This window comes from Echiichthys vipera (genome assembly GCF_963691815.1).
Source record: "Echiichthys vipera genome assembly, chromosome: 9".
Lineage (NCBI taxonomy): Eukaryota > Metazoa > Chordata > Actinopteri > Perciformes > Trachinidae > Echiichthys > Echiichthys vipera.
This window is the reverse complement of record NC_139834.1, coordinates 26,940,000-26,961,314: the sequence shown is the minus strand read 5'-3', so window position 1 is coordinate 26,961,314 and position 21,315 is coordinate 26,940,000. Positions and strand designations below refer to the sequence as shown.

Genomic DNA, 21,315 nt, shown 5'->3' with positions numbered 1-21,315 from the left:
ACCCCTGAATGCCTCGGCCCCTATTATCCCTTTGACTCTCTGCCACAGTGACCGATTACCCATGAAGAGCTCAACTGTGCAGACAGACTGTCAGACAGACGAACAGACAGACAGCATAACTGCCAGAAAGAGCTTGACTGCCAAAGAGAGACAGGCCCAGAGCCATGAGGTCACAATTCATGTACATACAGTGTGATGGTCTGGCAGCAACAGAGACATAACTAAATTTAGTTCCATCAAATGATGCTACAGCATTTGTTTAGGTTTCTAGGCATGGCATGTGCTTTAAGACATAGAGACGTTGTCCATGTAGCTGAAGGCAGGATGAAAACTCCATACACTATTTTCTGTCTGCTGTAGTAACCTCCTCTAAATTAGCTTTTAACTGTTTGAACTGTTTTAATGTATTTGTCTGTCAACATAGCAACTTCTAAAGTGTGTCTTTGTTGCCCACTCCTAAACTTGGTTAAAACATGTTGCTGAAACTTTTAGTCTTGATAATGGTATGTATTTGGATCAAAGAAATAAATACAGACTTCACAGCAACTGCTAATTTAAGGGACCAACGAGATGGCAAGGATGACTCTAAATTAAATAGTGCTCATCATGCACCTCATACTAAATACTGGTTGTTTTCCTGGAAGCTGTAAACAACTATATTTGAAGTGGATTTTCAATGATTGCACCCTGGATTGCAACCTCAGAAGCGGCGTTACATAACCGCATGATGTGGCGAGGCAGACAACAACAACAACAGTTTGGCAACACAGGCTTAAAAAGGCAACTGAATGAATCTGACTGCTTAGCTAACCAAAGGATTTACTTGGCTTTCATCTCCTTTAACCCACCGCCATTAATTAGGCTGCTTTGGCTATGCTCCAATGTCCATGCAGTGCCAAGTCAGGAGTGGACTGCCTAGAACCACTCCTTGTGGGGAGGACATCCAAGTATGCAGCATGAAGCCCAATCATGAATAGGCACAGTTTGGGTCAAATTTGGCACAGGCTGTCAAAGCAGCTATTCTAAGGACAGGACATGATTGGACAAGTCAGGCTCCAGCCAAGTTTGAGCCCCGGATCCATCATTAAGGCAGTTGTCCACAAAAAAAACAACAGACCATCAAAGGAGCATCTTGACCACCCCACAGCGCTTGGCAGACGCACAGCAGTTTACCAAAAGAAAGTTTGCCGTTTTGGAAAGGTGATGTGGAGACGAGAGACGGGCCACAGAAAGAAAGACAGAACAAGATGAAAACAGAGAAAGAAAGGGGGTGGAGCTTAATGCCAGAGACAGTGACAAAGAGGGAAAGGCAGAGTCTCCGCGCATTGGAGGCCAGAGGTTCACAGCGGGCTTACTCATTAACCAGCAGACCGGCCAGTTAAACACAATGAGATGCTGCTAACACTCAGATTTGGAGTGATATCTTGTCAAGCTAGATTTGGTGTGTGGTCAATATTTTTCCACTGCTACCCTGGGAATGTGATGTTCCAAGAGGTGCATTCAGGTCAGTCAGGAATCAGGGCGCCCACACATGCAGAGTCACGCAAAATGGCTCTCAAAGGAAGTATGCATAATGGCTGGGCGTGGGGTATAAAAACATGAGGTGATGCTTGATTGTTCAAAATTTTAAGAACATGGCTTTATGTCTTTATTCAGGCTAACCACGCTGCTAACTCTTTCCTTCCTTTCCAAGTCATTTGCTGGTTGAGTTACTGCTAAACAAATTGGGTAAAAAATTGATTTTCGTTTTCTTGTTTCCTATAAATATGAAAACTATGATGCACATTTGATTCTCAACCATCTTTGGACAGCACATCAAAAATCTATATGGATGGAAATGCTTGGAAAGATGAGCCTTATAGTCTGGGGGATTAAGCATTTGTATTTCAGATGCATATACAGCTTCATCTGACATGTCTATCCAACTATAAATTAAGCAGTTGGCACTTATGGTAATGCAGGTGTAAAGGTTGTCGAAGAGATAGAACACAAAAGACTCAAAGAGAGGATGAAGAATACAAATTAGGGAGGCAAATGGAGGGCAGTTACTAAAAGACACCGAGGGCGGGGAATTCAATCATTTAAAGGCCAAAACAGTTCAGAAACTCTCCGGTGAAATACACACCACTGCAAACAGGCAAACCCAGCAAGCATGCAAATACATACGCTTACAGAGACATACACACACAAGCAGGGAGGTCTTTTCCTGGCATCTCTCTAACCTCTGTCAAACGAGGACAGCAGAGGGGTGTTTACTACGACCTCAGCTGGCACAGCTCACAGGTGGCACACAAACACACTGTTCGAACTGAACGGTGGTAGAGCGTAGAAAAATCTGCCAATACAAAGAGGGGAACCTTTGCCCATAAAGGCAAACAAACAGAGTGTAACTGAATTATAATTAATCCTGAAAGAAGTAAAGCATCTCACACTAAAAGTGAAGAATACATTCTGAAACCCATTCCTAATGGCAGTGCATTTTGTAGTCAGTGTCGTCAATTCCACATTTGGAAATGTCTTTCAAGACTTTATCTTTTTAAAAAAGTTATCCTCAGGCATACGTACTATTTTAGTATTTGAGTATCTGTCTGCCAGTGCTGCAAGCTGCTGTAATTCAATTCAACATTTATACATTTACATGGATGAGAAAGTCCCTTCCCAAGCTTGTCACAAGATTCACAGTGAGATGGACTGATGAAACACACAAACAAGTAACTGGAACATGCTCATGAGACCGACATATAGATACATGCACAAAACATTCATTTGTTTTCCGTATTTTTAGAAGTCTGTCAGATGAGCAACATGTGTAAAGTCATCATTGATCTCCATGTTGTTGTTTGTGATCTTTCTGGAGTGTGCCTTTGGTCCTGTGACCTGTATAGAGAGAGACTGTTGTTTGTGACCATTTTACCAATTGGGTACGCTACCACGGGGTGATTTGCTTCATCTCATCCTGCATGCTGAGAGAGAGAGAGGTCTACAGTCTTTAAATGGTGTAGTTGTAGTTGTTTAAAAGTTGTACGCTATTTGTATATTTTGTAATGTGTAGGCAATGTATGTAGGACATGTTTTGTAATCAATATAACTAAGTATTTATGTCTCATGTTGGTTTGCCCTCATGTGGACAAATAAGATAATTTAAATGTACATCATTTTGATCTCAACTACACACCTGCCAAGTATGGTCACGGTATCTTGCAGTCAGTGTGTGTGTGTTGTGTGTGTTTGTGTGTGTGTGTGTGTGTGTGTGGGGGGGGGGTTCCTACTTCTGCCCACCTTGCACAGACCACACCCATTTTGATCTCAGCTATACACCTGTAATGTTTAATAACTGTATCTTGCACAGTTGCAGGTCGCAGTAACAAAATCTGGCTGTAGACAGGAAGATATTAAACACCTGGGGGAAATACTCAAAACCATATCTGTGGTAGTTCCTGCTACAGTAGGTTTTTCCAGGACCACATTTGGCCATGATTTCACACAGACACACAAGATGAAAACAATACAAGTGCCACTGTCATGGCTGGTAATGTTGTTTAGAGTCAACTTCACACCAATCAACATAGTGCTACAACCCGGCCTCAGCATGTGTTTTAACTTTTAGGGCACGCTGTCTGTGTGTATCCTTGATTTGTTCCCTTTTTGTTTCTGTTTGTTTTCTTTTTGGGATTTTTTTTTACTGTAAGTGCATGCCACACTGTCTGTGTGCAAGATATCCCCAGGGTAACAGTCCATTTCTTCACACACACGAACACACACACACACACAGTTTATGAATGGAAATGTGGGACACACCATTGTGTGTCTCTTTGAAGAAAGGGAGCCATTGTTGAGGACAGGAATTCAACCCCCTCTGGCTTCCTTCCTTCCCTCTCTCTCTCATTCTCCTCTTGTCATCCATCTCTCGTCATGGTTATGCAGATGATACACTGCTGTTGGTGCTTCTTCCTATTGGTTTGTATAAATTAAAGTACACCGTGATTTGCAACCCTCTGATGCTTCCTCGCTCTTGAAGTAATAACTACCATAATGTGATCATTTGTCAAAAACACAGAATAAAAGAGTGAGTAATTAGTTGTGACAAGGTGTCATTTTGTGTTAACATGGGGTGAGGGGATGTCTTTTTCTCCTTTCACACCGCATTTACTTGTATTACACCCCTGGAACAGAATGCATAACCAACATGATTTGGAGCAGAACAGCCTTCCAAACATATAAAACGATGCAACACACTCCCGGTTAATATCAATGACTGTTAATGACTTAATACCATCTAAAGCCCACTGTTGTTAGAAACCTCATCTAATAGCAGGACTAAATACAATGATTCGCAGCTTCTATTTGAGCAGAGCCTGAGTTTGTCAACATGGCACAGCCTGCCGTATGTCTAGCCACTATTGCCCGTCTCCTCGTTTCAAATCAGATCAATTTACACCCTAAGCACTGACTCTATTGGCTGCTGTTCTTCCTCGAGGACTTTAAATATGAGATTAAATGCTATGCAAGCAGGAAACCAGTTTACTGATTTTACTAGCCATACTGTCAAATCTCACCAGGCAGTTGGTCCATCCATTGAAGTATTAGAAAGCAAATATATAATCAATAGTATTATAGAGAGCATCAATAACACAATCAGGGTAAAAAAAAAATAGGATTAAAATGAAAATAATCATGCTTGCTTTTGAGGGGGAGGTTTGGGTCAATTTTTAATACTGCAGATATTTAAATACTGGATTGTAGATTTTTTACATTACTGTCCAAATTGGAAGCAACCATGACAAAACATGGTGAGCCAGACGCAACAACACATTACACAGGGCTGTAAGATGCCCTATTCTAAGATGGGGAAGGTGCTGAAATATGGCACTGGTTAAAATACTGGATGGTCAAGTGCAAAAGAAATAAAAACAAAAAGTTAACCGTATCTCAAAGAAAAATGGCTGCAGGTTTCAAGCTTGGTGCTGATTCTGAAGCAGCACCAGGAGCAGCTTCAGATGCCCAAGTGAGTATAACATCAAAGGAACTTTAAAGATGTTACATCCTGCCTTATTATTACCCAAGTATCAACCTTTGGAAATCTCACCTATTCCATGTGGCAATTGCATTACATTAGGGTATCTTGTCTTATTATTTAATCTGGTTAAGAGTCTTAAATCTGAAGTTTCTTTACATAATTTAAAAGATCTAAAGGGTAAGATGTGGATCCAATACAACCTAGACAGTACTGGACCCGTATTAAGAATTAAGAATCATGTGCCATTAACAATGTTAATACACAGCTAGCCACTCATTACAATAAGTCGAAAACAGTGAGTCTGAAAGCAAATATTTGCAGCTCATCTTCACACCTCCATCTCAAGCAATGACTTCCTGAAATCAGCAGCAGTTAAAATGTTAGACGTGAGAAAAAGTCTACTCACACTCTTTCATCATGCCGATGTCGATACAGCGTTTGAGACGACAGGCCTGGCAGTGACGTCGGTTGTCCTTGGTGATTGTGCAGCTCCCATTGAATGGACAGGTGAAGGAGGCTTTACGCTTCATACTGCGCCTGTATTTGGAGAGCAAATTCATTAACCACTTAGCACGGTTGATTCTCTGCGGTGGGTCAAATATTCAGGTGCATATTGATGATCATTAATCCAGATGCAACACCTATAGCTGCAGGTATTTTACAGATTGTGTGTTTGCTTGTAAACATGTAAAGTGATAGTTTTTTGATTGCGGATAGTGTACTCTGTGTGTGTTTTTTTTTAGATGTATGCCTTGAATTTCTGTGACACTTGGTGGAGTGAATGGCTGGTAATTGCTTTTATCTCGGCGGGTGTTTTTTATATGTGCTCTTATTAATTGTATTATTGTGACGTCTGATATTGTAGCAGAAATTTCCCTTCCTCCATGACTATTTTCTCCCATGAGAGACAACAAAGTAGCCTTAACCAAAAAAAAATTCAAAATATGCAGTTGGGTTAAATTACTGTAAATACCTTGAAGGAAGATTTTATTATACGGCACCATAACATTTAGGAACAAGCATCACAGCCTAGGTAATGCATTTGTATTTATATTGTATATATATTTGTTTAATGATAACTAATTCTACCTGGAGCAGCTCACTCTGTTCATAATAAATCTCACTGTTTGTTTGAAGGGATGGCGTCTTCTCCCTTCAGCTGTTGGGATTTAAATGAATTACAATACTTCATTAGTGAATCCTATTTAAAGCCCTTGATGGATGAGAGAAAATGCCTTCTTCTTGTGTGTATATGAGTGCATGTGAGAGAGCAAGTGAAACAGAGAGGAAAAAAGGAAATAATCTGCGCACTGAAAAATGTATATTGTTCCGAAGACAGAAAAAGACAGACTGTGCCATAACACCAACCAGTGAGTACTGACATTAGGTTGTCATACAATGGCAACATGTTAAGGAGGAGAACGGAAGCTACACAAAACAACTCCATCAATCCATTGCAACATTTAGCTCGTTAATACAGAGGAACAAAAATACCTGGCGACCATTCGTTTCATAGGTTATGCACAATAAATTTAAATTCATGAGAAACTGAAAAGACCCCCAAAAAGTACCTGCAGTTTCTAACAGACAAGTTCGATGTCAGTACTGCCTAAAACTATCAATAAATCTAATTTCTGAACCTTAATATAGTATATAAATGATAAAAAATGATTATTTGTAACTGAATGTAAGGCAGTCTTGTCATTTGAAATGTACAAATTAAAGGTTGAGAGAAAAATAGAGGGTAAATACATAATGCTCAATCAAAAGCAGATAGGATGCTTAGTCATCCAGCAAACTAAAATAAACTCACAGAAAGCAAAACAGACAACCTGAACACAAAGCCCTCAGCTCAGGGACAGCACCCACCTGAAGAATCCCTTGCAGCCCTCGCACGTCATGGCGTTGAAGTGGAAGCCGGTGGCCTTGTCACCGCACACGCCGCAGATCCGCGGGGCGTTGCGGTCGAACTCGTCCGGTCCGGCCACCGACGTCGTCACCGTCATGGGCTCCATCACTGCAGAGAGAAAAGATATGTGATCAGAGGCTGTATGACACTGCTCGCCTGCTACCTATTTCTGAGTGGAACAGAAATGCAAAAAGATATAAAAGTGAGGACTCTGAACTGTCTGTGTACATCAACGCAATGCCACCGACCTCGCAAGAAGCTTGAGAATCAGTTTGTTTCCTCTGCTCATGTGTGGTGTGGTAGTTTTAGAGTGTGTCTGATGAGGAGGTGTGTGTTTTCCTGTTTTTATACAAACAGGTGTCAGGCCATTAGCATATTTAGCGAAAGGCATTGACAGCCACACTCTGACTCTCACAGCTATTGGCTGAATGACTGCGCGCACACACGCACGCACGCACACACGCACACAAAATATCATGAAATTACAATGTTAATGAGAAGAGAATTAATGACAGAAAGAGGTCTATTTGCCAAAGGCTAAGAAATGACTGATACATTTAATACTACCAAGATGAAAGCGCTCATTATTCCACACTCACACCATCTGGCCGTCCCTTATGAAATAAACAGCAGCAGAGAAACACACACCGGCAGGCCAACTGTAGGCAAACTAATCAATACCAATTGGACAGAAAGATCCTCTGAAGTCTGAGTGAAGTGATGAGGACACTTTACACCGGTCAAAAAAAGGGTGGCGAGAAATGATACAGGATGACAGGGCCACTACTGTAGGTTTGACCAGTGTATTGGCTGTGCAGAGTGCATATCATTTGGTCACACAGGACTGACATTCGCTCTCTGGCTGGGTCAACAATCATATCTTAATGCATATGCGGATATGACCTTTTGAATATATTTCTGCAGAAGTGATAAAACCGCATCAACACTTAGCAAGTGGGGGTGAGCAATGTATTGAAATTTTTACTTAAAACAGCAACGGCACTGCGTTACGGCAATATTAACTGAGGCTTTACGTTCTGATCCTTTCACATTATGTTTATTTTGCACAAAGTTCTTAATAAATAGAGTATTCAATTTACACAGGAGTATACAAAAATAGGCTTAACCATATGTCACACAGACCATTTATTGATTATATTACCAGAAAACATGCCAAATTGTGATATGAAATGACCGATATCAGGATAGAAGACTTTTTGCTGTATTTTATTGCCTTAGAACTTCGATAATACGGTAATCAAGTCATTTTAAAAGTTAGCTTTTAAATATACTGTACAACCTATTTTTTATTTCGAAACTATATTTTATTAATCTACTCAAGATAATTAGCTGGTTGATGGTGAAGCTGCAGAGAGGAAACAAAGGGAGCGGGGGATCACGAGCTCCATTCCGATAAAAGATATATTTGACTGAATAAAGCTAATGAAGGAACAGCAAACGTGAGCGCAGGTATATATTGTACTTTTCATGCTTCAAGGTTCATTTTCTGTTGTTCTACAATTTAGGATTGTACAACAGAATGAAACTTGAAAGACCCTTTATGCTACACAAGAAAAAAGTTTAAAAAAATGTAACTATTTTTAAGTCTCAGCCTGAGGAAAGATGCTGCTGTGTCGTCTGGTGGTATGACCGTGGATACGCCGTCCTGCTTGCCAGACGGCAGAAGGGTGACCAGACTGTTGCCGGGTTGTTGTTTTCCTTGAGTAATATTGTGGCTCTGCACTTCACCAACATCACCAATACTCAGTAGGTGGGTACCAATATTGATGCTATTGTCTATGGTTTGACACCTTTTCTATTCATTAAGAGGCACAATAAAGTGGTTTATTTACTTCCCTATTATGGTTTAATTTCTGTTGAAACAAGTTTTTCTAGCAGGAAAACAAACAAACACAAGTGCGAGAGTAATGCTAGTTGTTTTGTTTGGAGGGGCGGGAGATTTAGTTAAAAATGAGTGATGCTGATATGTCGGCAAGCCCGTTCTGCTGTGATTGGTCAACTGTTTATGCTGCCTGCTGAGAAATGTTTCGCCCCTTACCATATACTGAAGCAGTTGCCTCAGCAGCTGAAAACACCATCTATATGAAAGTGCAACATGCTAACCTTAGCTTTAACAGAAAAACCTACAAAATAAACACCAAAACAGCATAAAAGTGCCTGAACTTACAGCTTACATGTTAGCTTCCAATGCTAAAATTAGCTAAATGGAAATTAATTTGAATGAAGGAAAAGGTGAAAGAAAGAGGGAAAGTAAAAACAAAAAATGAAAACGACAAAAAGAAAAGACTCAAATTATGCCCTTGTTATGCTTCGACAGACATCTGGGCCTGTAGACAAATACTGCAGAGAAATCCTATGTGAGAGAGAAGGGTCATGTGAGGCGAAGAGAACCTAAATAGGACAAAGAGAGGAGGGGGTGCATGCAATAAACTTAGGCCCAGCGTGGAAGAACAGTCACGTGGCTGCAGAACATAGCCCGTGGGGAGCTGACGTGCATAGAAGTAGGACTCAGTTAGTGTCAAGCCAGGACAAAGAGATAGGAGGAATTGGTGTGGCGGAGCGATGGATGGTGAGAGAGAAAAAATGAAAGAGGGGAGGCAGGTGAGAACACAAGTGAAGGATGGAGACAAACGGTCACACTCCATTAGCTCTCATTACATCTTGGCTAGTTGAAGCCTCGGCAGCGGTTCCCAGGAAAGCACTAACCCACGTATGCACGAGCCAGTTGCTGCTGGCGGTGAAGAATCAGTGCCATTACCCAGAACGCACCACACCGAGAAAAGCAGGACACTCACTAACAGATGCACTTCAATGCAGGTGGAGTTTCACTTTAATGCTTGTTGACCATCTTTGCTTTAACGTGTGTGTGTGTGTGTGTGTGTGTGTGTGTGTGTGTGTGTGTGTGTGTGTGTGGTTAACATGCGAGCACGGGGTCTTGTCTCATTCACAAACACATGAGTGATTTCAGACGACCGTGTGTTGGGAGCACATTGGCAGACACAAAAACAACACACACATACACCATTACGCGTCAGGTCACAAAAACAGATTTTTTTTCTGATGCTACAACAGGTGAATAATGAAAAAGATGGAGAGGACAGAGTGTCATACCTAGTGTCAAACATCGAAACAAATCTGCAAACGCAAGCTGCAGTTTTCATTAGCGGTGCTGATTAACAACAGTACAAGTCTGTAATTACGTCTCCAGTGTTATTACTCCTTTCTTCACTTCTCTGTCACTCTTTTGCGCGCGCTCTCTCTCTCTCTCTCTCACTTGTTTCTCATTTGTAACACAGCTGTGATAATTAGCATTTTTATTTATTTATAGTCCGCATGATTAGTTGGTAAAGAAAAGGGGGCAAACTTTAGCTGCCAGGCAGACAGGTAATTCCATCTCTCCCCACCACTTTAACAATCCTTGTTCTGTTCTCTCATGCGTATACTTGCTTCTATACATCTGCAACTCTACCTGTCTACTTTAAATGAACAAATCAATTAGAATCATCATCATTGTTGTTTTTCTTTTTCAGAAGCAGACGTCAGACATGGCAATGTGGTGCATGTGATCATGACAGAGAAGATTAGAGTGCAGACTTTTTTCTGCTGCATATTTTTGATTATTTTCATTATATGGCAATATTGTCGTAGAACGGTCAACTCAAACATGTAATAGGAGATGATCCGAGCCAGGCTTAAAGATCTGTATCTGACCCAAGCTCACTAAACCAAGGGTGTGCTGTGTTTTTCTATTAGTTTATGAAATTATCGTGCTTATTTGGATGCTTAGGTGCCAGTTAATATTACATCCATGCCAAGAAAACAAATTGAATTGGGAGACAAAAGAGGCAATGTTGCTGGACAAAACAGACCTCAGCAGCGTATAATGGATTCTTCATGGATGGATCGACATTGGAGAACTGATTTATTAAACATGTTAGACAGCTAAGGTCAGGTCATGTCTGTGTATGAGGACGACAACATGATCAACAAATCATAATAACTCATAATAAATGGCATTTTTTGCTTGTTTCGTGGTTTGCATAAGATATTTTTTTTTTCTGGTCATGTATACTCTTAAGCATCTAGTTCTATTATCTGTGTACTGCAGGAAAGTAGAAGATAGATTATTGTAAAAATTTAAATGTGTAATATGTCATTTTCTGCCACTAGGGGTCTTTCAATCAAAACAATAACAAAAGATGGAGAAATGCTGTCATTGCATTACCATTCTCACGGTAAGGATTCCTTCTGTGTTCATCAATCAGGAGCCGAATTATCCACAGAGGTGTCCTCTTTAAAATAAACAGACCCACTGAATAAAGAAGTTTCACGTGAAAAATTTGCGTTTCATTAGGGTTTCTCCGACACAGCTTGGCTCATCAGCAGAGGGCTGCCACTAATGTTTGCTCAGCTTGTTCCTCTGATAACTTAAGCTCCAGTGGTTCGGGAGGTTTCTACCGGAAACCGAAGTATGTGCAGAGGTATCTTCTCTCCAAAACAAACGGACCCAGTGATTGAAACTGGTAAAAACACAGAATAAAGCCATTCCACATTAAAAATCTGTGTTTCTCCAAAGCGGTTTGGTTCATTGGAGGACGGGCTGTGATCGGAGCTCACGGCTTGTTTGTCTGTTAACTTAAGATCCAAGCGTCCAATGTGTTAAGCCTCCAACTGGTTAAAATATACAGTTAAAATACGGCCAAGATCTCTGAAAGTATATCTAAAAATGTGGCTTAAATTTCTGTCAGACATCCACAACCCTGCCGCATGCACAAAGCGGACATGATGCCAGCAATTGCGACCAAATGACTCAGACCATGTCCTTGAATAAAATAATACAGATTGGGTTTGAACATTTCGGATACTGTTAGTGCACAGCACGGCTCATCTCTAAAGATCTAGATGTAAATACATTTGCACAATGGGGCTACAAAGACACAGACACACCATTACTTATATATTTTAAAGGCATCTTTGTTTGGATATGAGGCAGGTTAGAAAATAAATATGAGCCATGATAGTTCTTTTACAGAATCAAACCACTATTTAGTCTGTACATAACAGAAGTGTACCTCCATACAGTGTCGTCCCCGGGGTCATGGTTCTCCAGCTGACTATCCCAGGCTGACTTGTTTACAATATCGATGCGGAACTGTGTTGTTGTTCTGGAGCTGGCCCACCGCTGTTCACCTTGTACAGCCTTGTGACTCCTATCACTCACAGCACCTACAGTACTTGCTGGTGTTGTTGACACAATAACAGAATCCAATGCTACGTCAATAGTGTTGTGAAAGACTGAACACTGAAAACAGACTTTGGCAATCGCTCAGGCTATTTTTCTGTGTTTTACCAACTCTGACTAAATGAAATCCACAAGATTAATTCCCACTTCAAAGATGTGTCCTGAGGGTTTGTATGTGCAGACTGGTTCAAGTTAGTAAAACAGAAAAGGCTTAAATACACAAAGTGTGGATCTTAGACCTGTTCTACAACATTTGCAATCAAATAACTGAAACAATAACAAAAGCATCAGACAAGTGCGATGTAATGTCAACAGATGAAACATTAAGTGAGCGGGATAAGCAGGCCGGATTACAGCAAGCCGCTTTGTCTATTTCTGATGCTGATGTTGATGTTATTTTCCTCCCAGAAGCAGTGAGCACTGCAGTAGCTGAGTGCCATCTTGTTGTGTTTAAATTCATACACCCCCTCATAGCATGTAAACACTTGGTCCCATTAAGGTCCCATCAACAAGCAGCAAGTGAAAGATACATTCACTGATAGTTGGCATTACTTGCCGGAGGGGAATAGTTTGTTTTTCTGTTTCTTCACAAATAACATGAGTACTTAATTCAGAAAATGCATCAAAATACAACCATGCCTGTTTGGAGCCATCCATGCCCTCAAAAATAATTACAGTACAGCCATTATAGGACTAGCCTGTAATGGCCAATACAACGCTGTGGTACACCTGTGAAAGTCACTGTGCTTTTAGTTATTTGGGGTCTTTGGTGAACCATGCAATACATTATCTACTGGAAAACTGGCATTAAAAAACAAGATGTATACAACACTTCCATTCACATTAATGACAATAAGCAGAGCAGCGAGTAGTGTACATGTCCCAAGAATTAGTGGCAGAAAAGAGTGCTCTTTGTTTTCATGATGCTCTTCGTGGTAAAATCAGCTGCTCTCCACGGTGAAATTGTCTATTAGGGAGTGAGGCATGTCCAGCAGCCCGCTTGGACCAGCAAACATGCAGAACCGCGGTCAAGGCAGCAGACACCCACATCTCTGCAGTTACACAAGCCGACGCTACAACTGTAGTGCACTCACTGACATTCATGATAAATGCTAGGGCTGCCCCCGACCAGGGATTTTCTTGGTCAACCAGTCGTCGTCATTTACAAGACACACACATACGACACCACGGACGAGCAGTAGGCAAAGTTTTTCTTGCAAAGTTAGCATGGGACCCTCTTTGGGGGTGCTTAGGGTTCTACCTGGGTGATATATATATATATATATATATATATATATATATATATATATATATATATATATATATATATATATATATATATATATATATATATATATCTTTTGTGGGTTTCATTTTGGGCCAATTTTGACAGCAATAACCCAGACCCAGGGTGAGTCGGGTAAGATGGAGGCAGCTGACCAAAGGAAAAGAGGCTTTGCCCAGTTATGCTCCGAGATAATGTTATCGTCTGCCTTCTGCTTAGAACTGGTGAATTTAAAGCTCACAGCAACGTAATAGGATATTGCTCTGGCTTTTGTTTGATATCTAAAATGTACTCTCCCAATTTTCCTTTAGTGTAGTTAGCCTGCATTAGCTCAGAGGGTTAACTTGGCTTGTTTATTATATTTTGCAAATGGTGCAGTTACCCTGTACGTATACCGTAAAAAAAATCTGGCAGCTCAATAAAGCGTGGCTTGATAAGGCTATGTGAAAAAGAAAAGAATGTGAGATGTATTTATAATAACACTTGGTCAATAATAGAGGAGACAATGGTCTGTGAATGTGGCTGTTGCCTATATTTACATGCCGTAAAGCTGTCCGCAAAGCTTAAAGCAGTGCTTGCTTAAACTCTCATTCTCAAGAGAGACCCGATTGAAATAAAACAGGCTTAGAACAAGTTGAATATTTTTAATGACCAGCCAAATCAGTCGGGTCCAGCCCTATTGATAATAAACACCCCCTACTGCATAAAATAGTACTCCACCAATACAGACAAAGCCCACCCAGGTCAGTTTACAGCAGCTGTATCTCCTTCAAAAGATTCATGTTGCTCTCTTGAGACTTTCTATGTGCTTTTCTTTTCTCTTTCACTCCAGCCCTTCTGTACCCCTTGGATGCCAGTTAAATACTGTGCTGCATTTGTTAAGCTTCCCTCATATCATAAATCTGATGGTCCAGTTTGCAAAAACCTATAAAACTTATGAGCCGCTAAAACAAATTTGACATGACTGGGGAGGAGGAAAAAGGAACATGTCCCATGCTTTATAATGAGAAACAGTATGTACTCTGAATACTAATGCAATAAACTTTAGGTAGGCTTGGACTACCAACTTGTGAGTGTGTTACTGTGTGTGTGAGGCTTTTCATTAAATGGAGCATGAGGTGGACTCAATGTATTGATTAACCTGCACCAGTACCTTCAAATATCATCACGATGATTGAGCACTTTGTCAGTAGAACACTGAGAGCGAGCGTGATAATTAATGAGCATCTAGTGGCCTTCACTAGAATATGCCGTTTACACAATCTGAGAAAGACTTTCAAAAACCACAGGTCGACAAAAATTATTGTTGTGGATTTTGTCGAGAAGAAAAGAGTTGAAGTTGCAGAGCAGCAAATTGGATAAAATCTGCACGGCGGGACTACTTTTCAATGTCCGGTTCTTCTTTGTCTCAATAACTTTACCTATGGATGTAGAAGGGTGGTTTGTGTACAGGAACATTGAGTGCCATCCACTTTTTATAATATAACCTTACCCATATGGGAAAATTTATATAGCTGATTTAGTATTGACCTGTATTTCAGTACTGTGAAAATTATGTGGCAAGAAGAAGACAAAATAACTATTTTAACATATATTAGTGTGGTTCCTCTGTCCGAGGAAGCCCACTCGAATGCAAAACAAATTATTTTAATAATCTTGTGGTTTTATTAGCAGGATTAAATCCTCAAAATATATGTATTTGTATTTACTGAGGTAATCCAAAAGTAACAGGTAATTAACTTACATTATTTTTATATTATAATATTTGGATTAGGTTACTACTTTTTTTAACAGGTAATTTATTAGCAATGTTATTCAGATATATATTTTTAAAGTAACTCTCCCAAACCTGATGCATTTGTATCAAACAAGAATGTTAAGCATTCGTCTTTGCCTGATGCCTTCCCCACCTTTCATATCACATGTTTACAGAGTGACCACGTGCTGCTCAAGTGGTTTGAACTTGGATACAAGGAAGCATAAAGGTTAAAGAGATTGTCCCTAAACTGAGGACCCGAGTTCACACCGCCATACCAGCACACATCAACACTGCACAAGTGTCCCTGCACTCCTACACCCAGACCCCTACCAGCTGCTGCTCCGTGGCTGACCCTGACCTCTGACCTCCCAGTAGAGGGGGCAAGACAAAAGACAATTTCCCCACAGGGATCAATAAAGTCACACCACTGTCTGAAAGTGGACCCCCTTGGTTTAAATCACTGTCTGCTTACAAAAGAGTAGTTGACTTTTGTTTCATCTCCACTGACTATTGAAATGAAGTGGGACAGGCTTTTGCTGAGAAGCTGCAGAAAGTGAAGGCGCAGATGCTTAGTCCAGCAAAAAAATGTATATTTTTAAAGAGGCAACAATAAACCTTTGGCGAAAACGTATCCGTCTAAGATCTACAATTGTGGCTGCATTATGAGTCAGACCCCACCCATAGATGGATCAAAGCCTGACCTGCTGTGAGGCAACATGTTGATGAATCAGAGAGGAAGAACATCCACTGCTATTGGGTCAGCATGTCCTCTTTTAGTTATCAAGTCTTATCCAGTTCCTTAAAATTAGTAAGACATCTAGATTGTTTTGTCAGCTGAATGATCACTTGTAATGATTAGATTTCACTGTTGACATGCACACACACAGAAAGAGGAGGATTCTTCATAGTTCAACAATATTGTACATTTCCTACGAAAAATGATGATGCTCTCACTCTCTCCTTTCGCATAGTTTCTCTTCAAAGCTCGGCAGTAACTCAGTACAGCCTAAGGCTCAGTATAGGAGGGCCATAGGTAATGGAATCTGTGGCGTATAGAGAGGTTCACTCTATAGGCAGCACAACAGGGCGCATGGCCTACTTTTACCACCAGCTGCCTCACAGTGGGCCTCACTAACAGCTAACCGCCATAAACTCCAGTCCAGTGCAATACAACAAAGCGCAGCGAGGCCAGAGCTTAACATGCACACACACTCGTCCCACCACTCCAAAAAACAAACGGCCGCTGCTCACGTTTCCTCACAATCGTTTTACATTGAGATTTCATCCCTGGGTCGACTTGTTTGGACTGGACGGTAAAATGAGTGATATTCTGTTTGACCAGTTTGAAAGGGTCATTTTTCAGATATTTGATTCCTGTTTGGCTCCATGAACCCTCATCAAAGGTAGGTTAAGAAATCACTGAGGAGTAGCGGCATGTGAAGCCAAACAATCTACTGTGGGTCCAAACCTCAATATAAGACACGGAGATCAAGGATGTGGGGGTTTTTCTCTCTGTACCCAACATTTATGTAGAGATTAAAGCAGATCCACAGGTATGCCACTGAAAATGATCATACGTAGGCTAACCATAATATTCTATTTTGGATTTAGGGTAACGATCTAATAGTTTCTATGATTGTGTCCTTCTCATTTATACCAACGAAGAAAAGCTAAATAACAGAAACATCTGTGTGCAATGCAGTTCAACAGAACCACAAACCACATCCTCCAACACCTCTAAAACAGATCCAATGAGAACACTGTAACCTTCATGAAGGTAGGATTTATTGCAGTGCTGTTGTATCAGACTGCATTCATTTAAGCTAGGTGTACCTAATAAACCCCAACTGAATGCATGTTCTAAAGCTTGAGTGTTTAAGCAGAAATAATAATAGTCCAAACAACATGGTGAAAACAGGATAAACTTGGATATATTTTTGACGTAAGGCAACATAAGGACACAACATAAGGAACATGGAGGTACTGGAACATTAAGTGAAAATGTAAGTAATGCATGGAATGTATATCTCGTCTCCGCTCTCTCCATCTATCATCAGCACTTCTGCCTGCCATCAAGGCATCGCCTCCTCCCGCCAAGAACCTGGACAGCAACAGCCAGTACCCACTGGATCTTTGTGCCATTCACAGTTTGTCCATGTGCCACACTTCCAGCTCTAACACTAGTTAATTTGATCTCCTGTCTTGTCAACCTGTTAGCTTGTTTGCCTTCTCTGTCTGCCAGCCTTACAGCTGATCTCTTGTCTCCAGGATAACCTGCATGCTTACCCGCCATCAAGCCCACCAGCCAGCTAAGTACCTTGGGATTCCCTGTGCCAAGCCTCCTCCCGAATTACTTCACCTTTTCCCGACCCCAACTCCAGCCAGCCACATCACTATCCCTGCCTATCTTCCATTATAAAATACTTGTTTTTCTCCTTACCTGCTTGTCCGGTGTCTGCATATGGGCTCAGCCTTGATTCATGACAAGGATGCAGCAGAACCTGACATGAATGTCAGTATCATGAGTCTACACAGTGCTTCAATACTGTACCATACGACACAGCAGGGTCACTAGACACGAAACATGGAGAGAGAGAGAGAGAGAGAGAGAGAGAGAGAGAGAGAGAGAGAGAGAGAGAGAGAGAGAGAGAGAGAGAGAGAGAGAGAGAGAGAGAGAGAGAGAGAGAGAGAGAGAGAGAGAGAGAGAGAGAGAGAGAGAGAGAGAGAGAGAGAGAGAGAGAGAGGGGAGAGCTGATTTTATTCAAACAGATGCCTGCACATCCAACAAATGAGCCTGAAGCCATTAAAAGGAGGGGGGGGGCTGCATGTGTGTGTGTGTGTGTGTGTGTGTGTGTGTGTGTGTGTGTGTGTGTGTGTGTGTGTGTGTGTGTGTGTGTGTGTGTGTGTGTGTGTTCTGTTTGAAAGATACTAATGGAGGGATCCAATTGGCTGCGGAAGTATGCTGCACAGAGGGTGTGATGTGATTGGTTGGTATGTGGCGCACCCCCTAACACATGCACAAATACACACAGACTAACAATGAAGTAGCCCTCGCTTCGACCAATTTGGAGAGTTTCACACACACAACTATCCACATGCATTCAAACCCTTTGAAATAGACTTCAGTGAGATCTTTGTCTGCAATCGACACACAAAAACATTTTAAAAAGGTGCTTTTATGGGGTTTTTTCTATTCAAAAATATGAACAGAAAAATCTCTCTTCAGTTATCCGGTCATATTCGTAAAGCTTTCCGACTGAATCTGAGCTTTGAGGACACTCTCAACATTAAGATAAATACTGGATAAAAGTGAGGAGTATCCCCTTTGTGTAATGTCAGTTACACTTTCAATCCATCCAGTTCTTAACAGTCAGTAATAAATTATCATTCGATTATTAACATCCCAAACATACTATACTTATCCACATGAAGTATACAGTAATGTAAATTAGCTGCAAATAAATACAGGCTCTGCTGTAAGATGCTGATCTTTTTTTTTTTAATCCGACATTCAAAAACACTCCACACACAGCAAAACTAGAACAGGTTTTTATCTGCTTCACACATGCCTCCTCACCAGCAGGAAAAGTGCTGAAGATGCTGCTAATTGTCTGTATGGTGTGGTGTGCCGGTGTGTGAGCCAGTGTGTGTGTGTGTGTGTGTGTGTGTGTGTGTGTGTGTATGTGTGTGTGTGTGTGTGCGTGTGTGCTTTATACAGGCACTATAATAGCAGAGGCTGAAGAAAGCTGAGCTGGGATAAATAAAGGTGGCCACCCTGGCTCGCTCCCTCTTTCTCTCCCTGTTAAATGGTGCAGGTGGAGGCACACACACACCAAACACCTCTGTCTCAAACACACACAGATTCCAACATGGGAAAACAACCCAGCTGTGCAAACGAATAATATTTTCTCACACACAGAGACACCCGGGCTGTGGCTGTACAGTAAGCACTGGCAGTAAGTGGTAATATGACTAGCCCATCAAAATATATTTTCCTCATTAATCACATTAAAAGCACTAAGAAAAACAGCACGGGCACACACCCACACACACACACACACAAGGGCTATAGTTTTGGCATCTCACAAGTGTCCCCTTTTGTGAGGCTTTAGTCCAAAAAAAACACGTCAGAGCGCACTTGATTTGTGCTCTCCTTGAACATCACCTTCACTTACTCTCCTAGCTTCAATGTCCCCGGCCTAGTTGGTGTAGCATTTTAACAACTTCTGAACGCATTGCAATCAAGGTGCTGACTTATATACACACATGAATACAAACTGTGGGGATATTACACAATATGATATTATATAGATTCTTTGGAAAACAATATATTTGCTGTTATCATAAAGTCTGCCAAGATACAACTCCCATTCGATTCAGGGGCCTGTTATAGATATAATATATTATTTACATTTATATCAACTCACAAAAAAACAATTTAAAAATGATTTGACAATTTTAGTAATGAGCACTTCAACATAAATGAAAAACAAACTATTATTTTTCATAGTATAACGAGTATTGAGTTTGAATTTCAAAATAAAGATGCGAGTATCAATTTATTCACTTTGCATCAGTGCTAAGTGAATATAAATACATTTTATTGAATCAAGATATCAATTCAGATTGATGTATTATTACACCCAAATTACAAAGAAGACATTAATTCACATTAATTCAAGTCTTTGCTTCGGGGGCTGATAATTCAACAAACACACTGTTTGACAATAAGCCTGGAATTACATGAAAAATCAAACTCAAATCATGTAATTCACGAGTGAATGGAGCACTGAAATTGAAATGTGGAGCCTAATTAGATGAAAATTCCATCTATTCGAAAATGATATTCAAATCTGTTTGGGCCCAGGCCTGGCCGCCTCCTGTTTCCTCTCCTACCGCCAATCCACAACAGCAGCTTTGAACTTTAGACCTTGTTTTCTCGGCAGAAGATGAAAACGAACAGAACGTCAGGCCGTTGGCAGCCTGACAAGGAGGCTGAGAGGGAGGAGCGAGAGGAAGAGAGGGAGAGACGGACAGAGAGAAGCCTGTAAAGAAAGGAATGAAGTAATGAAAAAAAATAAGGCGGGAACTGAGGAGTGAAAAGAGCAGGGACAGAGAGAGAGAGAGGATCTAAAGGGGTAAAAGGAAAAAAGAGAAATCGGAAAAGGCCGGAGAAGGAAACGAGAACTGTGGAAAGAAAGATAACAAGGACACACGGTTGAAGAAATGTAGGTATACGAAAATAAAGAGGCAAGAAAGTGAAAATTCTCTTTCCATTACACTATACTATGACCTTTCGTTCTAGTACTACCCTCGCTCCAAAATGGCGTGTTTCGCACAAAAACATACCCTTTTTAAATGTCATAGTCAGTAAATAGTGTTCACCGTTGACAGCGGTTTCTTTGTAATGGATTTGTATGGCAGAAATCTGCTCAGCGCGGTTCCTGACGGCTTAATTGTGATGGCTGATGTATACACAGTGCGACGCGGACGACGTAGTCCTAGCACTGAGCCTATTCATCTTCTAAGTGCGTTTCATTTTGTTTTTGTTTCGTCAGTGTTAATAGAGAGGCATGTGAGGTGCACACTGAAGTGTTCTGGGCTCAGGTCCAAGCACAGGAGAGCTTACGTAATGCCGTTCAGGAAAACAGAACGCTGACAGCCCTACCATTTTTGTACCTTATGTTTACACTGTCTTTAATAACGCTACATGTAACATTTCCAAATCCAATCAATAACTTGACAAGCCGGAGAGACAAATCCCTTGCTCTACATGCATGCACAGATCAATACATTCCTGTCAAATGCTGACCTAGGAATGGTAGAAGGGCATAAGGGCAACTGGACAACAGCTGCTTGACTGGACGTTGTGTCACAAAGAGTCAAAATACAGCCACAGCAGATGATTATGATGCAAGCAAGGAATCCAGCACAAGTTTCAATATTTCTGCTTCAAAGCGCTGAAAAGGCTGTTTCTCCATTGTTACCGTTGATGCAGTTACTGTTATCTGAATTTAAAGGTGAGACACACATTAAAGATGTAGTCGGTAAGAATTTAATCTACCCAACTGTCTATCCCTGT

General features: G+C 40.9%; 1 protein-coding gene across 1 annotated transcript in view; it reads right to left on the bottom strand.

Annotated features, from left to right (window-relative positions):
* Nucleotides 1-21,315, bottom strand: part of LOC310951560 (vitamin D3 receptor A) — an 82,266-nt gene that overhangs the window by 21,831 nt on the left and 39,120 nt on the right. The window contains exons 2-3 of the mRNA XM_083919845.1: nucleotides 6,887-7,034; nucleotides 5,424-5,554 (exon numbers count right to left, since the gene is read on the bottom strand). Of these exons, the coding sequence (XP_083775971.1) occupies nucleotides 5,424-5,554; nucleotides 6,887-7,032 (277 nt within the window). The 5' untranslated portion in view covers nucleotides 7,033-7,034. The remainder of the gene's footprint in view (nucleotides 1-5,423; nucleotides 5,555-6,886; nucleotides 7,035-21,315) is intronic.